The sequence below is a fragment of the Drosophila yakuba genome, chromosome 3R (assembly GCF_016746365.2).
Source record: "Drosophila yakuba strain Tai18E2 chromosome 3R, Prin_Dyak_Tai18E2_2.1, whole genome shotgun sequence".
Lineage (NCBI taxonomy): Eukaryota > Metazoa > Arthropoda > Insecta > Diptera > Drosophilidae > Drosophila > Drosophila yakuba.
In genome coordinates, this window is record NC_052530.2 from 7,751,835 (window position 1) to 7,774,843 (window position 23,009).

General features: G+C 44.2%; 2 protein-coding genes across 3 annotated transcripts; one reads left to right on the forward strand and one right to left on the reverse strand.

Annotated features, from left to right (window-relative positions):
* Positions 1-12,330: 12,330 nt before the first annotated feature.
* Positions 12,331-18,790, forward strand: LOC26536246 (growth hormone secretagogue receptor type 1). 2 transcript variants are annotated; one of them, XM_039375086.2, is made up of 4 exons: positions 12,331-12,638; positions 13,142-13,304; positions 13,377-13,557; positions 15,484-17,293. In XM_039375086.2, the coding sequence occupies exons 1-4, from the start codon at positions 12,549-12,551 to the stop codon at positions 16,463-16,465; spliced, it is 1,416 nt and encodes a 471-aa protein (XP_039231020.1). In that variant the 5' UTR covers positions 12,331-12,548; the 3' UTR covers positions 16,466-17,293. The 2 variants fall into 2 exon arrangements, with proteins under 2 accessions (XP_039231020.1, XP_039231019.1); XM_039375085.1 differs by lacking the exon at positions 15,484-17,293 and adding an exon at positions 17,672-18,790 and having other exon boundaries at positions 12,405-12,638.
* Positions 18,791-20,049: 1,259 nt separating this feature from the next.
* On the reverse strand, positions 20,050-22,890 carry LOC6535915 (ras-related protein Rab-1A). The gene is made up of 5 exons (XM_002096495.4): positions 22,606-22,890; positions 21,512-21,632; positions 21,402-21,449; positions 21,118-21,345; positions 20,050-21,037 (listed from the first exon to the last, which is right to left on the reverse strand). The coding sequence occupies exons 1-5, from the start codon at positions 22,626-22,628 to the stop codon at positions 20,840-20,842; spliced, it is 618 nt and encodes a 205-aa protein (XP_002096531.1). The 5' UTR covers positions 22,629-22,890; the 3' UTR covers positions 20,050-20,839.
* Between the last annotated feature and the right edge of the window lie 119 nt (positions 22,891-23,009).

A 23,009-nucleotide genomic window follows, 5' to 3' on the forward strand; every position in this document is an offset into this window, starting at 1 on the left:
GCATTTATTATTAATTGTAAGCCATATGTATTTATGTACCTTACAATTAATAATAAATGCGCCTTTCCTGGATAGTTTTACCCAAGTTACGAGGTATGATAAGTGAATAAGTTGCGAATAAATGGCTTAAAATACATATATAAAATAGTAGTCTAACCAGCACCACCCTGTGTTGCTTGTGATTGCACGCCGGCACTTCATTCAGGTTGCGTCATAGACCTCGGTAGTGATTACCCCGTGGATCTACACACTCCCCCGATCCAAACAATGTCCAATCACCAGGGCGCTTTGGTGCTCCATTCACTAAAGCCCCGTAGAGTGCTTTTCGCGCCAAAATGACAAATTGGCGGAGGGAAAGCCGGGCGGAAAAGCTCTCGGTTAGCTTGAGATGGGAGATGTGAGCTTTTCCGATTCCGGCCAAGAGCTTTTGGCAGTTGTTTTGGCCATGCCGGCAAACACAGCGTATGAAAATTGTTTGCTAGAAAACCGCGCTGTTAGTCTTTTGGAAAACCTGACGTCGAGCGGTTGGCCGGATCATTTGCCCTTTTGCGCGGCGAAAGAAAGTTTCGGATTCGAAATTTTGGAAAAATAGAATTCACGCGTCTGGGGTGACAGGTGCATCTCGGCATATACATATAATATATTATCGTCTTTGTGGGTGATGCCTCTGGTTCTCCAAGCGAGCGGACTGCACTTTTCTGCTGCCATTAATGTCAGCACCGATGTCAGCTGGCTGCGGTTGTCGGCGGCGTCGTGTTAATGCTTTTAATTACAAGCAAAACATAAAAAAGTATTTCGTTAAGTGTTGCCGTGAAGTTTGACATCGGAAATTAATGCACTTGCCACCGCCGGCATTTCGCGGGGGTCGACGCACCAGTTCCACAATCTCCGATCTACATTCAATGCAGATCTTGAGTTCCCGCCAGTGGTAAGTTTTTCCACCTGTGGTGTGTCAACAAAGTGATGGTTTTTATGATGATGATATTGAATGAAAGTCATATGCTCTGGATAATTTGAAAAGTAAATTGGGCCAATATGCAATGCTGATAACCGGTTATCTGCCTCAAATATCGCCTGAAAAGGCCGTGCCCCTAAGGAAGATTTCTTCTTCCCAAAACAGATGTTTTGAGTATTTGTTTTACTTTTGCACCTACTCTCGAATTATGAGAGTTAGAATCTTTAGAATCCCACCTCTGCGTTAATATAGACTGCCACATTAACTTTTTGATCGAATAAATGGAAAGCAACGATTTGCCAGCATTTGCATACGCGTTTCCATGGTTCTGTACGATTTTCTCAATAGCCCCGACTATGCGTTGAACCGTGGCTCAAGCATCGTTATTAATAGTGTTTATTTTGCTGATAATATTGATTTCAAAATATAAACATTGACAAATTAATGCCACTATTGAGCGTACGCAACCGCCAAGTCATGTTCGTCCTCAGCTTGCTCATCGCTTTGGTTTCGACGATCAAGATCGAGATAATTTTGAGTGGGCTCTTGAAACCGCACTCGAAAAGTGTGGCGAACTGAGCTTCTTGAAGTTCTCACCGCGAACTTCCCGCGCAGCGACCTTGAGCCCCACTCGAAAGCCCCAGCGATGTCGCAGAATTTTTGAACACACGTAGGAGCCTCACGTTCCCATCCTCGTCGAGTGCTGCTGGTCCAGAAATAGGCGAATAAGTTGTATAAATATGGGGTTTTATTTGCTTAAGAACACATTTCCAACACCCCATTGATACCAGCACCCGCCCAACGCGCACCCATCGGCGGCTCATTAAATAAATGCAACATCTGTTGGCGCGTTTTTGGCCTTTTGTTTACCATTCGCATTGCCGCCCAACTTAATGCCAAACATATTTAATACGCACCAGGTCGACTTAGCCCGGCTCAGTGGAGCTTGTTTATAAATTTCGCCCCATCGAAAAGTCATGCGTGGGCGTGGCACAGCCCCAGAAGTAGCAACCAAATCCGACCCATTATATCGCTCACAGCCCAGCGAGCTTGGGGCAAATCGGATAAAAGAGAGAGCAAGCGGCATAAGAAATATGAAAATTTATTGCGTATACGCCAGCGAGGCCGGCATATCTTTTGAGAATTTTTCGGCTGCATCATAAGTTGATTGGGCTTTGCTATTTTGGTCAATGGGCAGACGGACAGACCCATCATCTCGAGGCCCAGTTCCAAATCAAATGTCTTTATTTATGCGAGTATGAATTGTGATTTATGCGCCCGTCTTTCGTGTTGCGATTTTCTATCTGGCCGGCTGTCTTTTTTTTGCCTAATTACGTACTGCTGGAAATGAGAAAAGCCAAAGAAATCAGAGTAGGAAAACAAGCGAAAAGGAAAAGTATGCGGTCAAACACGTCCACGTCGGAGCTGTCCACTAAAAAGCCTGAAGATGAGGGGAAAATTAAGTCAGTCGCTTGTCCATTTGATTTGCCAGACGCGTGTGTGGCGCCTTTCGATTTTTTGACTTCGGTTTGAATTTCTGTTTTCTTTATTTTGCCTTGTATTTTTTTGGAGCAATCGCGATCGCGTTTGCAATCGCAGGGACGCCGTCTGAATAAGAAATGCCCGCCGTTTTGGCCGCACACGGACTCACTGACTCACTAACTCTCTAGCTCAGCCATAATAAACAGCAGCCACGCCATTCTCGGCGTGAATTTCTTTCTTTTTAAAATTACTCAACTGTCACCCGCAATGCAAATAAGAGGTGGGTCTCCACCCATCAAAAAGGGGGTGGTGTTTCGATGGGCTGGGCGGCATTTCCAGTGCAGCGTTTGCTTAACCCAAATCGACACTATTGATGATTTATCAGTCTATATAGTTTTGGTGCCCGCCCCGTATTTATTTTGTTAAAATTTTTTACTTTTACTTTCGGTGTGCGCTAATTCTTTTTTATGGTCGAATTCTTGATTGAACTTTGGCTAGTGGGTTTCTTTATGTTTGGAAAAACAAACAAGCGGCACTGCCAAAATGAGCTCAGCAATTAAGTTTAACGATTATGAATTGTTGAAAGGGCACGTGCAGAGTTGGGGTTCTAGCGGGGATTTCAGTAATTCAGTATTTCAGTAATGCGTGTTTAATTTACTGTCAACGCAGTCACTATTACTGCACGGAAGAAAATTATGTATATAAGAATTTCGAATTGCTTAAATTTGTAATACTCAGAGATTTATTGATTATTGCTATTAATATAAAGTAAATTAATTGCAAGAAAATGTATTAATATTTCAGTTCAATTAGGGAGGTTTGGAATTAAAGCTGCTCGTTTTCATGGGAGTTGCTTATTGATTTATAAATGAATTCTTTCTCACAGTCATTATAAGCGAATCCTGCACGTGGCGCTGAGGAATCGACGGCTGTTAATTATCCTGCTTGTTGTCACAGATTTGGGCCTAATTCGATTAATCCGTAACACTTCCCTTGCGACTCCCAATGTCAAGCGTAATTACCAATGCCCGGGAAACAAAGCCATAGCCACAATAACAAATAATTGTTTCATCATTATCGACGAGAAAAAACTTCTCGAGGGGAAAATCTGCCACACACTTTCCACATTTGGCCATTTTAGCCCAACTGCCTGTTTACTTTTCAGCCTCTTGAGTGCTGACTAAGAACCATGGCTATCACTTTTGGCCTTTGGCGGGAAGTCTGAGTAATTCATTAGACGTATATTGTGCCGGGGCATTTGCATAATTATGCAATCAGTTTTGGCACACTTACACATTAGGCGCAGACTACTGATAAACAAGGCGCTCCTGGGCCCAAGAGATACACTTCGCAGACGGGGACTAGACCCAATTTGATTAGCACGCGAATACGGGGCGAAGGCCACCACCTCCTCCGGAGTTCCCCGTAGTGCTCCGTACGTGGCCTCTTAATCATTGCTCCTGCCCTCGGAGCTTCGCGGCTTAATTAGAAGCCAAATGTTTGCCACTCGGCAAGGTCGTTTCCTGGCTTTTTGCATTCAGTTCTTTTTGTTTTTTTTTACTTTACCGCACGGTGGCACATGTCTCGCCTTGTGGACTGGTGTTTATGATAGGTCTTATTGGCCATTTGTATGCCTGCGGGGTCATGACTCCGAGATCAGCCAACAAATGGGTTATTAAGTCTGTGCGCCCTCCAGATAAATGATACCGGGAAGCGCTGAATGGGAAAAGTTTGTATGGTACGCAGTGAAATGATGGAGCGAAGTTAACATCCGACCAGCTTTTCCGGCACCATTGTCAACCCGTTCCACGACCTTTGCCCCCTGAGAAATGACGGCAATCGTGGAGCGAGCCCCAATCGTTGAGAACACCTCATTTGTCATGCAAAGTGCGGCCATATGGCCACTCGGAAATATGCTCCCTCATTAAGTTCTATTTATATGCAGCCACGCTTAACTAAACAATTAGCACCGCCTTCACTCGGGAAGTTACTCCTTTATTTTTGCCTAATGGCACATGTTGCCAGTCAATTGGCCAATTAAACGCAATTGTTTTGGTTGTTCTGTGATCACTACCTGATTTCCACATACACCTGCACCCGAAAGCACACGCATATTTATAGCCGTTTGCTTCGTGTATATTGATTTGGATTTGGGCAATTAAAGCGATGAGGCATCTGCGTTTGCTTCTATCAAAAATCAATCGAAGCACTACTAAGAGCAACAGAAAAGCGAAGAAACAACAGTAGCTGGTGAAAACCCAAAGGCAAGCCTCTTTGAATAAACTGCCAGACCATTTTTCACGCCATTCCTGCGCATATAAATTTATGCATGCCTATTTTCCAAGAACCGTTTAGATTATAACCCGCTCCGCCCGCGCGCTCCAGGAATTCCAAGTGCGTCCTAATCCCAATCCCTGACAAATGAGCCACACGCCGAGTAACAACTTTCTTCGTCATTACTCTCGAATTGTTTCTGGGCGCATCAAAATTGAAAAACTGTGAGCACCCACGCAATCCTGGTGAGCTGAGGATGGGGTGAACCGATGAAACGATTCCCTCCCCAGAAACGCCGACCACTTGTTCCGCAGTTTGGTGCCATTTCCGGATTCATCGAGTCCGGATTGGATCGGGTCCCCTTCACATTTATTTTTGAGCAGCTCAGTTGCTCAGATGCTCAGCAGCTGATGTCGCTGCTCTGGTTGTTCTGGATTGTATTTTTGGCTCTTCTCGGGCAGTTTCATTTGCAATTCTAATTGCCTGCAGAGTCGCCTTAATTGAAAGCCAAATAAAAACCGGTCGAAAAGATTCGGGACTCTCTTATAAGAGGAAGTGTAGGCAGTGTGCTTCACTTTACGAGATTATTGCAATGTTCCTAATTCCATAATTAAACAAGTAAACTCTATTAACTTTATTTTGTATCGTTGTGATTTGTTTTTTGATTGTTGCTGCTCGATCTGCAGTTCATAATTATTATTATGTAAATTATATGTATCGCCTTTATCGCATTAACATGTTATTCCAGTTTTCTCATTGATAAATAAAAGCGGAAGTGAATAACCCCATATGGTCCGCTCACTGGGAGTCGATTGTTTTGATGCAATCATTCCTGGACAACCGTCGATTTATTTGGCCAGAACTGGGGTCCCAACCCATTAAGGATCGGCGTATTTCATCAGCCATAATCGTTAAGTTTAGGCTGTAAAGGCGCGGGAACGGAGTCATTCCCGCTGAGAGCTGGAACTCAGTCCTCACACTTTCGCACTTTTGTCGATGGCTCGCGAATTCTATATTTAGTGGCCTGGCCAGCTGGCATCGGCCTTCTTGGGTGATTCCGACCGCCCCCGAATTTCATCATGCAATCTGCAGTGAAGACGACACTCCGGATAGATCCAGACGACTGACAGGGCGTTTAATTTACTGATAAATATTTTTATTCTACAATAAATACATTTTTCATTACGCACTTGGCAAACTCGTGGCCGTGGTCGGCAAAGTCGTAAAAACATAGCCAGCCAAAGAAAGCCAGCAGCCGTGTTCGCGTCCATTTCCATTTGTGTCCTGCGGTCATTATAATGTTGTGTTTGCATATTAAGCCACCGGATGGCGTGTTGGTGCTGGCGGCCAAGGGTCGCTGAACTCGTAAAACATTTGGCAGGGCAAATATGAAAGTCAGCCAGCGGTTAACTATGCAGGCAGCCCATAAAAAATTCAGCCAATAAAAGGCGACAATTGCTAAGTCCAAGTCCAAGCACTTGACACTTGGCACTTGTCTGCGGAATTATCGGCGGTCTCATCGGTGGCTCAGCTTAATGCAGTTTTAAGTTCCACTCATTAGACGTTGACAGGTCGTAGGTTGCTCCCCCATTCGTCACTCTTCGAGGACTCCGGGTGAATTACCCTTCTGTCCTTCGGCTGACGTCAGCAGCCGAGCCACGCCCCCAAGCCAGCGGTGGGCGTCAGTGTCACGATGACAAATTAAGTGAAACAGCAAAGGAGAGTGCAGCCAAAGGCATGGGAATGTCAAAGGCGGACTGGGGAACGCCCAAGTTTGCTTAACAGCCACTTCAGTTGGCGGCAGGATGCGAGTTAGGGCCAAGTTAACGATGCGGGGCCACGCACCGCTCAATAATTCTGCGGCGGAAGTGCGGCAAGCGCCATTTTTCAATATGCGCAACGGAAATGACGGGGTCGAAGTCGACCGAAGCCAGAAGAACACGGAGTGCAGCTCATTCCAGCAAAAGGACTCAAATAGCACACATGCCAGCTTATTGCATTCTTCAAGTGAACGTATGGGATCGAACTGGGAGCAATTCCCATTTGGCACTGCGAAATGCGATAACTTTCAAGGTTGGCCAAATGTTAAATACGCATTAGTGGTCCATATTCAAATGCCACATGATACGCTAAGCACACAAAGATACAAACACTCAGTGAATGGAAGCAATTAAAGTGTCTTTAGCTCGGAGCATGTTGGAGTTTCCCCAGAGTATGGTCGGGAATATAGGATCAGCTTTAGTTTTAATGGGAAAATATAGCAATAGCTGTATGCCCATTTTTAAAAACGAAATCCCTATTCATGTTAACTAATCATATTAAGTTTATTGCAAACTAACATGACAAGTGGTTAAGGTCGACTTATTCTTCACTTTAGGAAATCCCTTCTGCTGAATGTTACAATATTTATTATGCATTGAAAATCCCGCGGTATTTTCTAGTTGAGCCAGTGCCAGTTCTTTCTTCTGCTCTATTTACAATATACACGAAATCGTAAAACAATAGCTAGTGCTATCTGCGCTATATGACCCACCGACTGAGCCTGTCCGCCCATCGGTCTGTGCAGAATGTGTGCTGTATGAATTCCCATAGCGGGCAAATAGACAAACAAGTCCCAGAAGGTATGGCCAATACGGGGGGTGTTGGCAGACCAGATGCAGAGTTTCCCGGCCCGCGGCGATGGCAATGGCGATGGTGATGGTGATGGCGTTGGCCACGTCGATAGCAAAGTCCGTGGGTAGTCGCATCTTTAGCCCCTAAGTGCGGAGTCCGCCGATAAAACGCCTGCTCCGGCCAATGGCTTATCAATGCCGGGTCTTGGGTGAATTCTTGCAGCAACAAGCTCCACTATAAAATTACATTCGTCTGACGAGAAGGAGCAGGGGGTGGGGGATCGGCTGACAGGGCGAATGAGCAACTTGAACGGCTTCAAAACAGCAAGCACATTCTCCCGCCAGATAAAGAATTCTAGCTTTAGAAAAACATTAGTTGAACGACCGACCCATACGCCACTGTGTACATTTATACACACATAAACTTACAGTTTAGTCCCGCAATTTAAGTGCCTGAGTAAAAGAAATGGTTTCGATTATACACAAATTGTATCTTAAATGCTTTTCCGGTTCCAGATTAATTATTATTTGTTGTTTTACAAATCCTTCATTACATGCCATTTAGTCCTCAATCTTCATCAAAAGCACACACTATTTTTTGTGCCATTACTGTAAGCCCCGTTTTCTGGCCATTGTTTGAACGTTTAGCTTACTTACTGCGGACGAACAAACCAACAAACAGACAAACAAACAGAAGACGAACTAACAGAAGGGACAGACAAACGGTGGCAGTTACAGTAACGAGTATCCAGTATCCAGTTGGAGGCAAACAGTTGGGATGCGAAAAGGAGCGATTTCCCGTCGCAGTCGCATAAATAAGTGAAATCGGACAGTACGGACAAAGGAGTTAAAGCTGGGTGGCAGAGCCAACATCCTTGACTCCGTGCAGCAAAGTTCACAAGGAGCAATCAGGTCCAAACTCGCCGAGGAACTGGCCGACTTTGGAATCCGCGACATGAAAATGTAATTCCTAATAGCGTGCCGAATCAGTCAGCCATTTCCATTTAAATTCCTGACTGCCCAAGCTGTCTCTGCAACTATTTACTGAGTGAAAAAGTGTACTTTGTTTAGGAACAGCTGACCGAAATGTAGGAAATTTTTAAAGCTGAATTTAAAGGAACATACTATAGTCTAATTTTGTATGGTACCCAAAAAGTTTTGATACAAATTGTGCATTTTTATTGAACAAATATGTGAAATACATGTATAAAAAGAAAATTATATGAGTAACCTAATAACATTAAATGCATTTTAGGTATAATGTAAAAATATACACAATCCTTTTCGCCTATTTCTTTCCACTCCAATAAAACTATTAAAGTATGTAACAGGTGGCAAGAATCTTGATCGGAATCTCTTGTCGATTTGGTCTGGCCATGTCCGTATGCTCATTCCTTTAACATTCCTATTTTCCTTAATTATTTATATTGCTTTTCCAACAAACTGTTCAAATTGTTGCTCACTATCTCAGTGTAGGTATCTGATAGTCGAGCACTAAAGCGATCTCTCCAGCTTAGCTTTGTATATGTACTGCCCAATCTAGCCCTGTGTAGAAAGTTTTGTACTTTCTTCAACCCTGCAATAGCCCAAACATATTTAAGAAGCTTTAGCCCATACTAATGTGGCTAATTCGGTGGGGAAAAGAAGGCGACGTTAATGCAGCCGCACTAGCGCTGACCCAAAAATAGCCCCTGCCTTAATTGCCATTCAATGGTCAATTAAAGGGACATGACTGTGGGACATGACCATCGACATGTCAATTTCGGATTCGAGGGGTTTCACACAAAGCCAATTGGCCACCCCGCCGGATCCCGTAGCCAAAACATCCACGTTGGCCACTTTGGGTGGGTTCAATTGAAAAACAAGCTTTTGGTTTTACGGCGCTTTGTTCGCCCTTCTCTTTTTTTGGCGGTGGGCGACGAGGTCCTTGTTTCAGGCATTCAGAAATTGGTTCCACACGAGCGACGATCCGGCATGCGAACTAGTTAGATTAATTTAGCCAGAGTCACAAATACAATTACGAAGTCATTTCAATTTATTTAGCGTGCGACACCCTCGGCGAGAATATACAAAGAGCCACGCTGATAGGATGCGGTTGCTTTGGGGGAAATAAATGTTTTCCAGACCGCTTTCCGCAGGATATTTCAGAGACTAAAGTAGCTGATTCCTTGCTAGAAAGTTCGAAATCACTTTGACGGCCGGGCTTTCATTTTTTCGCCTCTTTTTGTACGCTTAGCGATTTGTCAAAGTGGCTGCTAGGGCACCTACTCCCATAATCATCCCATGTATCCACTGGCTTGACTATTATTGAACGATAAATTGATTAGATATGCGTGTGTGCGTGGGTGTGACAACTTTCTCAGACTTTCCCTCTGTCGATTCTGAAACTGATACTTCGGCGGCTGATTCTTATTGCCGCCTCAAATTGCCATTTCAATGTTAATTTTATTAGGGTGTCAGCAATAAATTTCGTTCAATCTTAAATACCATAAAAAGCGCTACACTGCCACATGCTCATACACACACTCACAATTGGGAGTCCTTGTACAAGAAAATCCACTCGGCCCCCCGCACACAAGCACACACCCTCCGGAATGCAGGCCAATACGCTCAATTGCCATTATCGCCAGCCTCCTCGAACATTATTTAAATCACAGCCAAAAATGATGCCAAGATGGTGTACACACAGGGAAACGTCATTATATCAACTATAGTATGTCCACTTGTGCAAAAATGTCCCTAAATCACTTAGTCCTCCAAAACCTGTGGTGAATACTATGTATGTTTTCAAACGAAAGGATACAAATCACTAAAAATACACTACATTTCAAATGGAATGCCCCAAATAAAATATTTTATTGCACACTTTTCGGCACCCCTGCTATTAGCATACTCAAATATTCAAAATTTTCTATTGTGTGCAATTTTATCCCGAGTTCTGAGTTTTTGCTCACTTCCACTCAAAGACCGCAAGTTGTCTATCAAATGGCCGCTCAACACTCGAGAACTTGGGATTTGGGGCGAAACCATAAACTGTTTTCAGATTTACATGCAGAACTCGCGTGGTTGTGGCGGCAGTTGTTGGCTTCCTAAGTATACATATATATATACATATATATATACATATATATATATATATATATACATATACATACATATATATATATACATATATATATTTTGTTGGTTTTTGGTGTTGTCCGTTTACCCAGCCATGTGGGCCATATTGATATTGATGGGCATGGTCACAGCTCGGAGGGAAAAGTTTGAAACGATTCATTTGTCTTTCTACATGACCAACTCGAAACTTGCGAAACAATTACGCCCAGCAAAATGGCCAATGGAAACAGAGTCCATCCAGGGATAATCCTTCGCTCGGCATCGTTAAAGTCGCATTTTCAAGCCAAATGTGACACAAACTGCCTTGTTATGTCATTCGGGGGACATTGAACCCACAGGCCATTCCCCATGCCGCCCGGAATCCTGGCCGCAACAAACAGTGTGCACAGCTTGGCTCAGTTGGAAAAAGAACGAGATGCAGACCCCTAGTCAGGAGCATCCGGACAGGAACAAACCCTAGGAACTGGCCAATATGGTGTGCGCATAATGAATTTATCAAATTAATCAAAATGACGCTACTCGGGGTGATCCCACACCCTTATCCCCATCCTACAACCCACCCCCACTAAACAGCAAACAAACACCGGAAGCCTGTGTTTATGCGTCCCGGTGTCCATAGACACTCTCGTCCACATCGTCGAATGTCTGTTCAAGGCCCTGTATGAGCATAATATAATTAAGCGGGTTGCGCGCCGCAAAGATGGGGATTTAATAAAGCCATTTGGCTGACAACCAACAGCCATCCTCATGCTCCTCATTCGCCTGATGAGGATGGAGATGGTCAGCAGACGCCATCGGCGATAATCGTCGTCTGCTGGGCGACCCTGTCATCCGAGATTGGAAGCAAGCATTAACTCCAGGAGCGGCGTTCGGGGTTTAGCTAAGAATATATTTAATATTTAACTATTTCATTATGATCGACTTGAGGTTTTTGTAAAACTGAAATATTAGGTCCCCTTTTAAGCATTTCTCATTATCAACATTATGGAATATTTTAACTTCTAGACACACCCTTTGTTTTAATAAAAGATATGAAATTTTAAAAGTGAGTGAACACTTTTGAAAAGCGACGATGAAAAATACAAATAATGTTGATTATAAATATTGGAATCTTTTAATATGAACACCCGGTTAGCAACTTAGCCCAGGCCTCTGTCCCCTTGGCTTTGGTTTCGGTCCACTGCCGTTTGGTCAAGAGTGTCCTTCCAAGGCGTACGATGAGCTTGTTCATGGCGAAGCGGAGATGATTCTCTGCTGGGGGCCGGATGCTCTAATGTTATGTAAATGACAGCGCCTAATGAACTTTTCATTCATTATCGTTAGTTAGCCGGCCTGGTCAATGGCTGGTTATTTCCTGATCCTGGCCAGGACACTTAAATGCTAATCCCATTGCCGTTTCAGCCACTTGAGAGCGCGAACGACAACCGCAAAGCCCCACTGATTGATTTGTTTAATGCGCCCGGATCCGGCGATAGCGGAGTATCCGTGAATCCCTTGGACAACTTAATTTCATTAGCGCGTATTTAAGTGTGAGCATAAACTTGCCGGGCGGGCAATTACATCGGATTTGGCCAGGACACCCTCTCGTAACTCACTTAATTGAACAGCGGGCGGTGGCGGCGACGGCCCATCCCGAAATCCGACGAGCCCCGATGATGTCCCTGTGATTCCCATTGCGGGACTTACTCTCCGAGTGCCGCAGGACGAGGACGACGAGGACACGCAGGACATTGCTGAGGGGCAGCCACGGCGTCGCTGTGGCCTGGACTGGGCAGCTTCCAAGGCTGACCAGCACTTGCGTAGGCCCGAGGAACTGCCTGTGGCTCCTGCTCCTGGCTCTGCTTCTACTCCAGGCCCAAGATGCAGCAGCAGCAACATCCAGCGCAACAGAAACCACACCGCCGCAGCAGGCTGGGGTATCCCGTGGCTCTCCTAGTGGCGACCATGGCCCACACCACACACCTAATCGTTTTCCAGCCACAGGACTTGACCACCAGGACAACTCCACCGCAACAACCGCAGCAGCAGCAGCAGCAGCAACATCCGATGTTGAAACCGCAGCCACTTCAACACCAAGTTCCAAGGACGATGGCGATGCTGAGCAGATGCTGCCACAGATTCCGTCGTATATCCGCACAACCGCCATGTTCTTCTGCATAGTCATCATGCTGCTGGGCGTGGTGGGCAATGTGATGGTGAGTCCTGCCTCCTTTTAAAGAAAAATGGGCGAAAGCTTTTGTAATTGAAATTAATTCATTTGGAAACTGCCTCGTGGGCGCGCAGGGTGATTCACCCTTTTAATGGTTGATAAACACTTTATTACGTGAAAACACAATTTTAAGGAATCTTATTTACAATTCACTTGGTAATTGTAAATTAAAAATGAAAATAATGTATACAAATATTTTTTACGTAGGCCAAATGTTCAGCCTAAGACCACTAAAGACACTCATATGTATCAGGAGGAAACAAGGATTACCGATCCTATTGTCTGAATATTCTTGATCAGGTGTACTAACCAAGTTCCTCTGTCCATCCGCCTATGCTGGTGCCTGTCCGTCCGTTTGTGTGTCCGTCTGTCCGTATGAACGTTTAGATATTGAGTACATAATCATTGATATATCAACACAATACAAATACAAATTTATGCCTTCCGAGCTGCTTAAGATTGTCTAATCCCAAATCCACTCGGTTGCAGGTGCCCATCGTGATTGTGAAGACGAAGGACATGCGCAACTCGACGAACATCTTCCTCACCAACCTGAGCATCGCGGACCTTCTGGTGCTGTTGGTCTGCACACCCACCGTCCTCGTGGAGGTCAACACTCGCCCAGAGACCTGGGTACTCGGCCACGAGATGTGTGAGTGGCTCCAGCTCCAGTGCTCCTGGTCTATTTATTCTCCCCAGCCTAATTAACTGCTGTTCTATCCAGGCAAGGCTGTGCCGTTCGTGGAGCTCACAGTGGCCCACGCCAGTGTGCTGACCATCCTGGCCATCTCGTTTGAACGCTATTACGCAATCTGCGAGCCATTAAAGGCCGGCTACGTCTGCACCAAGGGGCGGGCCATCCTCATCTGCGTCCTGGCCTGGGGCATTGCTGCACTCTTTACGAGGTAAGCGATTAGGGCCTACAGGCAGTGACACGCACTCGTACTTCTTAAATTACTTCTTAAATTATATTGGCATTATGCTAGCATTATACTTTTAATATATTAATTAGTTTAGTCGCTTTTCACTGCATGCTTTTTGGTGTTGGTGGTCCTATACATGTGTATATGTATACTATGTGTATACACATGGTATTATCCTGTTTAGATATACTTAGTTTATGGCCTCTTTCCGTTTATTCATTTCGCTCAGTCAAGCATTCAGTTTCTCGCTCATTAATTATAAGTGTCAATCGCCATCATTTAAATGATTTGTGTTTTGTTATTGGGTTTTGCACTTTTTTTCCCGTTTTGTTTATTTTCCATTATGACGTGGAGTTTCTGGTCGTGGTATTGGCCCCTTTTGTGCGCCATCTACGGTGGCGCGTCTATTTACATGCTAAACTGCGACTCTCGCCTATCTATTCCATTTCTACTCCTGTCCTGCCACCTCTCCTGCTCCACTTGCACCATCATTCCCATTGACATCCTTCGCCTCAAGTTCCGGACGGCCTTTGTCCAAGATCCGGGAGCGTGCCGTTATCAGCGCCCTGTCATCTTTAATAAGCACCGATGTCCGCTATCATGGATTTCATTTCATTGACACTTTATTATTGTGCGCCCTGTCCAAGGACGAGCGGCGACCCTTTTTAATTTTGCAAATCTTGCCGCGTCCATAACAATGAAATAAACAGCACATTGTCGAGCTGCCCACCCACCTCTCGGCACTCCGGGAGCCATGGGGTCATCCACAGGACACCCGCCTCTAGGCCGAGACCCATTAATTACGCCACACAAGAAGTCGGGGGCCTAAAGAAGCGCAAACATTTTAAAAACACATTCAAACAGAATGTGTGGGCGCCACACGATGCCCATAGGCGCAAAAGTGGGCGTGTCAAATCGCTGACGCACGTACAAAGCGCCCATATTATCCTTGGTGGAAAAAAATACGGCCACTGCCTGTTGACTGTCGTGGCATTTCGTTTATCGGTCTAGCCAGTTAGGATTTGGGCTGGGAAAGTGTTTAATCAGCGGCTCGGATTACTCAAAATAATCAAATATTTAAACTTGTCTGCTAGATGTATTTACAAAGTCAACAGAGCATATCCCACCAGAAATTCTAGAACTACTCACTTATCCCATTGTAAGTAGAATGTAATCACCATAATATGAATAAGAACATGTTGAGCTTTACTTGAATATATTTTTAGATATAAATCAGCAATGCATAGTAATAGATATCAGATAGATACTTTAATTGTAATAACCGCTTGCATTTTTTTTAATTTTTGATATTATTATAATTTGTAATGCCCTAATAATAAAAATATATCTAACGACCACTTACATTACAAAACTCTGAAGAGACACGGTAGACGATTTTTATAAACAAAAATATTTCAAGTCAGCTTTCCTAATTGCATATTTACCTCTTCCTCCCACTGCTTTTAGCTTAATAACCGGTATTTGAAAGTCGATTAACTTAACTATAGCGTTATTTTTTGTTTCGATTTATATGATATCGAATGATAGTTTTTCTAATTAACTACCAATGATTTTTAATGGCATAGTACTATATTATCTGTGCTTCAACATATTTTTTTTTAACGCTGACTCCAAGAAATAAAAAACCCATCAAAACAATGGGGCCAGAAAAATTGTCCAAGACTTGAACTTCATCCCAAACTGGATCCACCTTTCGTCCATCGCCATTCGTTCATCGTCATAAACTGCTTCTCTTCCTGTCTTCTGAATCCTCCTCATTCACCCGCCACTCTTTGCCTTCTCCTCCAAAATCCAACCGTATCCATTATCCACGCCCCCGGTGACCCCGCCACCTGATTACGTTTCTTGTTTGCTTTCTCTCCCCAATCTTCGATTTTCCCCGAACAGCCCCATTCTGTGGGTGGCCGAGTACAAGCTGGCCGAGTACATTGATGGATCGTCGGTTGCCGTGTGCCTGACCCAGGCCATCACCGACTGGACGCTGGCCTTCTTCCTGATGACCATCTCAGTGTTCTTCGTGGTGCCGTTCGTGACCCTGGTGGTGCTGTACGGTATTATCGCCCGAAATCTGGTCTCCAACCGGGCGGCCATGTTGCGCGCCCGCCCCACGAAGCCTGAACTTAGTCTAAAGGCACGCAAGCAGGTGGTCCTAATGCTCGGCGCCGTGGTGCTGTCCTTCTTCGTCTGCCTGCTGCCCTTCCGCGTGCTCACCCTGTGGATCATCCTCAGCACGGACCAAACGCTACACGATCTGGGATTGGTGCGCTACTACAGCCTGCTCTACTTCTGTAGAATTATGCTGTACCTCAACTCAGCCATGAACCCGATTCTATACAACCTGATGTCGACCAAGTTTCGAAGGGGCTTCAAGCGGCTTTGCCAAGACGCTGGGCGATTACTGCTGGAGCTGGTCACGTTGGGAAGCAGGAAGGAGAACTCCTCTCGCGGACGCAGAGGCACCTTGTCGCTGGGCATGGGCACTAATACGAACACGAATACCAGCTCCTCAAATGCCATGGCGGCCACGAGTTCCAGCATTCTGTCGAGAAGCTCCAATCGCAGGTGTAGCGAGGATATAAGTCGCACCCGCCTTAAAATCGAGATGCAGATTCCATGTGGCTGTGATCTGGAGGCCATGGCCATGCTGCAGCATTCAACCTTGGGCAAGGGAATGGCCAGGAGAGTGAGTGACAGCCGGCTCCTGCCTGTGAGAAACCATCAGCTACGACGCCACAAGCCGCAAAAAAGTTTCGATGAGGAGGAACTGCAGGAGGATAAACTTAGCGAAGGGAAAATCCCACCAAAGGGTCGGAAAAATCTCCCCAAAATACCAGGAGAAATAGTAAATCTTCCCGAAAATCTCCTCTAAGCGAGATGGGCGTGAAAAATCGCCACTAACCCGTTTACACACTCGCTTCACTTGGCCGGAATGTGCCGATGATGCTGATCCCGATTTCTATTCCCGTTCCTGGTAAACACAAATCGCTTCCTGAACGCTTTTGGCAGGCATAATCGATTTCAGTCACCCGCTGACAGCTGCCGAGAATCCCGAATCAAAGCTGGGCTGCCGCCTTGGACATTTCCGTACCAAAAACAATCAATTTTTCGGGCTATTAAACTCGAATGAATGTGCCAAAGATAAATAACAGCAACGACAGCCGAACAGCACTACAACTACCACTACTGGTCAGGGTTAGGAGTCCAGATAGGGACTGGCACTAAGGGGTAAGCCATTAGGCGGCCTTCGAGGAGCAATGGAAGGCAAATGGAAATGGCTTAATATGAGTTTGGGCGAACCATCAGGTCGGCGTATAAACATGATTTAGGTGCATTGAAATAGTTTCCGTAAGCCGGACCGGACAAAATGGCCGCTATTACACGGGCGGCCATCACCGGAAGTCGAAAAACTGTTGCCTACTTGGCGGCGGCTCAGATAAAAAGCTTAGCTCAATATGCACACAATGTCCACATGTAACACAGCTGTATATACACCATACACTCACACGTACACATAGCCAAATATTAATATATATATATATTTGTCCGAACATATTAATATACATACATACATACATACATACTCTGCTTATAAATACAAGGAACCACACGCACACACACACACGAGAGTTTGTAAGTAAATAAATTTTTTATGACAAGTCATGGCGGGTTTTTCCCACATTACCCCTCCCAATCGGAATCTGTAATTTATATAATTCTAAGGAAATCGGACAAATGTCCGTCCTCTGTATATATACGTATTCGTACCATACGCGTAGCTTTTTAATTTGTTTTCGTAGCCTTATGACGTAGACTGCCTCGTTTTGTAGAGTAAAAAGTAATAAGTAACTGGAATCCCCACCATTCTGCGAGTATGATGAGTATGAGCAGACGTTGCCGTTTCCGTTTCCGCTGTGTGATTAAGTTGAGTGCTTCGCCCTCGAAACTTTTCCAGTAGTTAGCCGTTGAGTAGCTTTTAAATATTTGTTTGTTTCCTGCCCGCAGCGCGTTAAAACTTTGCAGACAACACTGAACTAGTCACTAGTCCCCACTAAAACTGAATATATGATTCTTGCAGTCCCATCATCGCCATATCCAGCTACAGTGTAGAGCCCTACGGAGACGGAACCGATGCTCCCGTATGCACCACCGCCGCGGATGGGTTCTGGTCTATCTTCTATTTCGTGGGCTGCATCACGCTGTTCTTCTTCCTGCCCTTCGGCATCCTGGTCCTTCTTTACGCGGCCATCGCGTACAAGCTGCTGCGTCCCAACAACGCCTTCCACAGACCAACCTCCCCGCAGCCGCAGCAGCCGGTTGGCGGAGCTACCAGTGGTTCATTGCAGGTGCCTAGCACCAAAGGCAACAGTCATCAACAGAGCAACGGCATGAGGAAGCACCGCAAGCAGGTGATCTTCATGCTGGTGGCCGTGGTGTCCAGCTTTTTTATTTGCCTTCTGCCTTTCCGGGCTTTCACCCTTTGGGTGATCCTGGCCAGCGCCAATGATGTGGAGAGTCTGGGCATTGCCGGCTACTACAACCTGCTGTACTTCTCGCGCTTCATGCTCTACCTGAACTCGGCCATGAACCCGATCCTGTACAACCTGATGTCCTCCAAGTTTCGCAGCGGCTTCTGGCGGCTGCTGCTCACTTGTCTGGGCCAGCGGCCACATCACCATCGTAGCCACCACTACCATCAGAGGCAGCATCCGGCGGCGGGCGGAAGTGGGCGCAACGCATCCAGGCGACAGAAACAGGATGCTGAGGAAGGAGCCGCGCTGGCGGGAACGACCAGTGCCAGGCATCCACGTCGCACTCTCCGCCGTGAGGCCACCTTCTTAATAAACTCCATATCCACCTCCTCGGGCACCGAACGCACCACATCATCTTCAGCGTGGCGCAGCAACAGCCTGTCCGTTTCCGGTCTGAGCGAACGGGAGCGGGGCATTCTGGGAGCTGCTATTATCGGAACAACGGCAGCCACCGTTACCACTGCCTGTCTGCAGGAGCGACGTGCCAGCAAGATCTAAATCCCATCCTGAAAATGCATCCTTCGAATCCATGCCCACTGCCAGCAACCGTTAAAGTATTTAGTTGAATTCCAACATCAAATAGTCATAGGTTTAGAAAAATTTTGTTGTAAAGACTGAAGTACCTCAGAAGAAGTCAATAAACGCAGAGAAAATGTTTTTGAAAATTGAAACTAATTTTCTTCGGGCCTTGACAAATTTAGGTTTGCAAGCTTTGTGGATAAATGAGCTTTAAAATAATTTTTAGAACAGAAACGAGTATTATGTTTTTATGCAATCATTTTATAGAATCTCTTGAGATTTAATTGGAATTAGGGTGAGAACATTTGGGTTTGCACTAAGCAAGCATTCACCATGAATGAAACCTTTCACTTAAGATATGCTAAACAAACATGAACTCAGAAAGCTCTCAAGGATGTCCAGGTGATTCAAATGATATAGTTGGACGATTCAAGAGGTTGGAAGTAAACGCTTTGTTTAAAGGGCCCTATGCTAAATCTTTGCCCTTTCTTAAAAAATCGTTCTTATCTCACAATAGCTTTATTTGTGTTTGTCAATTTGAAGGTATATTTGTATCCAGATAGATTCTCAATACTTTTATCCGCTTTGGGTGTACGATTAATTTCAATCTTTAAAGCGACAAATTATATACTATATTTCCAAATCTGTCGGCGGTGATTTAAGCTGAGCAAGTTAAATAAAAGGTCTACATCATTCAGATGATTGTATCTCATGTTAGAAGGAATGTTTTGTATATCAAATAAGAACTATTTTCTTTACAATTTTTTTTTTGTAGAAAATAATGAGTCACTTCATAAAATCCTGTATGTATACAAGGCAATACATAAAGGTAGAGTACATTATTATAACAAAAATTTCCTTCCAAATATATGCATAATATAATAAACATAGTTTGTAAAGTATCGCAGACATTAGATTTTTAAACATTTAAATATTATGCAAATCCCTAATGATGCATTGATTAAATACTAATTCAATGCCATGATGCAAATTTTAAAATATGTCTGATACTAACGTAAAATTTTACAAAGTTAAGTCAGAAATACTCCCAGGTTCTAGGACATATTCAAAGTCTGAACTTTTGCTTGATGTCTAAACAAGTGTTTTCCAGTTTCAGCCAATTATTAAAACCAATTTTTGAAATTTTAAAAGTACTACACAAATCGGCTCACACTTCTAGAAGTGTTTGCCAAGTGATAAGGTGTGTGCGCATCTGTTCTGGCTTCACTTAAGTTTTTGGAATCTTTCTAAAGTCAAGGAATAAAACAAGTCGTTTATAGGCATCGGTACAGATCGATTTTATTAGACTTAAGTGAAGTTAAGATCCAAATTCGGGCGACGGTTAAAACCGAAACTAAAGTGTCTCCTTGATCCCAAACCTTTCAATTTATAAACGCACACGCAATCATTTTTATTAAACTTTATCGCTGTCGTCATTATTACACTAATTATGTGCCTTAACAAATCCCTTGTGTCACACGAAAATTCAAACACAAAATCATTCGACGTTAATTCTAAAAATGTTCGTTCGGTTTTGGGTTCGATTTACATAAAATTTCAAGATGACTGAGACAATTGGCGATCACGTTCGCTAGAGATAATATGTTTAGAAAATTGAATTTGTAATTTAAACACATACATATGTATACATAGTGGTAAGTAGTAGCTGACACAGGGCAAGTATAATTGCTCCTGCCGTCGCCTGCGCTCAATTAATCTGTAGTTAATAGTACATATTAGTTTCGGTATTGTTTCGCGCTGCTGTGATAGGTAACTTCTTACTATAGGTTAAAGTAATATTAGGTTATTGCTACACCGAATTAGCTTGCTTTGCACTACTTATGAACAGAACTGCGGAAATCAGAGTGACGGTTAGTATTAGGATCGATGCCTTTGTTGTTTCTGTTTTGGTTGGGGATGTCTGAAGTCTGAATTTGGATCTGGTTGGCTACGTACCTATAAGATATTTGCTTAAATTGTTTATCGAATTGGATTACGGTTAGGATCATACAAACGCACTACTCGTCATTTCTCACCATTATTGTTATTACAGAATTAGTTATTATAATTACGATTTCGTGGATCCGCCATCGGTTTCGCTTGTTTTATTATTATTGTGTGGTTTCCGTTTTAATTTATTATATTTAAATTTTGTTTAATTGTATAATAAAATAATGATTCACAATCAGAGTTATTCAGCAGCAACCGGATTTGGTGTTTTCCACTGGACGTCCTTGATCGATTTTCACTTTGCTAGCGTTGTCGGTGGCGCTGGATGGCGGCCCGACGCGATTCTTGATCTCGGCCGCCATCGTCATGAAGGCCTGCTCCACGTTGGTGGCGCTCTTGGCCGATGTTTCAAGGAATGGAATGCCTAACTGGGCGGCGTACTCCTGCAGTTTCGGAAACAAAAGGCCAGTTTAGTAAATATATGCACCTATGATTCCCCCGATAAAACCAGCAATATACGCACCGCAGCTGTGGTGTGGTCGACTACCTTCTTGGTGGTCAAGTCGCTCTTGTTGCCCACCAGCAACTTGTTGACATTCTCACAGGCATACCGCTCGATCTCCTCCAGCCACTGCTTTACATTGTTAAAAGACTCTTGGTCCGTGCAATCGTATACGACAATGATGCCATGGGCTCCTCTATAATATGAAGACGTGATGGTGCGGAAGCGCTCCTGGCCAGCAGTATCCCACTACAAACAGACTAATTAGCTATGGACTGGATTGCCTCAGGCGTCTTTATGCTTACGATTTGTAGTTTAATGGTCTTTCCGTCGAGTTCGATGGTCCTGATTTTCTGCAATATAAAGGTTTATGAGTCAGACATAAAGAGTTTTCACAACTTTCTGGGTGGCTTACGAAATCCACTCCAATTGTGCTGATATAGCTTTCTGTATATGTGTCATCGGCAAATCGCAGCAGAAGACAGGACTTTCCAACGCCCGAGTCTCCAATGAGCAGCAACTTAAAGAGATAGTCGCTGTGGATTGAGATATAGTTATTTAATGTTTTATATCATTAATTAAGCTGCTGTGAAGAGATAGTTCTGATACTATGCTGTATACTTCAGTGAGTTTCATAGAAAGCTTAATAAAACTTAGAAAACTGACTGACATATTTAAGAAAGTGATGTACAAGACACAAAGTTTAACATCGGAGATGATAATTAATTGGATGGCATAAGGTGGTTTTTTAATAAACATGCATTGCTTTATGCAAAAAATTAGGAGAGGTTTTTCAAGGGAATAGTTTAGTCGGTTCAGATACTAATATGTGTATGCATAGAACCGGTTTGGTTTAGACTTTATCTTATCGTGCTATGTCCAACATCAACCCCCAATTGCTGAGTGATGTGCGACGGTGTTTCAATCCTCCGCACATATGTATGCTGACGATTGGAGGAGGCTTTCTAGAGAGTGCGAGCCAAGATCGGTTGAGATTTAATTGCTTCGAAGTGAGAGCAGCAATTAAGTGAAACTGGAATGGCATTTGATTACGTAGCACTGCGCTGGGGGTGGGAAACGCTTTCCACGCAGGTGACTCATCCGCCCAGCGAGTTGGCCCGTCAACTGGGATCTGCCCACATATATGTATGGACTGTATACATATGCAGATTCCGAAGAGAGCAATCTTTTGAACGCGCTTTACTTCGCCTCGCCCGTAGTCATTTTATTAAAATCCAGTTGAAACACACACTTTGGGGTTTGGGTTCTTGATTGGGGCGGTTGTTAGGTTTGAGTGTGTTTTTTGTTTTCAGCAAATGGTCTGTTTTTTGGAGTTGCCAACGAGGGCAAAAGGGAGTGGAGTGGGGCTGCTCGATAATGAATGGGAATGAAACGTAGCAGAAATGACGTCGCAGAAAAAATAAAAGAAACCACATTCGAAAGGAAGTGGAAGAGCTGTAAACCGTTTTAACTCCAGATAACTGCGCATAATTGCGTGTGACGACTTACTATTCCGGATTCACAGATGACATTTTCTGGCTTTTTCACAAGATTATATATTTGCCACGAACAAATATTCGATTTCTGGCCCTGTATTGGCTGATGTTTAGAGCGTGTTTATTCGACTTGCGCGCTCCGAATTACTGGAAATCGACACGCACTCGGCTTGTGTTGTGTTTTGCAGTTCGCTATTGTGATTATTGCAGCGAATTTAAATGGGAAATACGTTTATTTCCACAAATTCGACGGCCGAGAACGAGAACAATGGCGACTGAAAAAATGACGAAGTGGCATTAGGGGCAGTGTTGGAAAGCGCGTGTGGCCCTCTTTCAACCAGGGCCGCACACTCTCTTGCCACCGGAGGTGAGTGGGCGGAACCAGAAAAGAAAATATATAATTATCGCCATTTGACC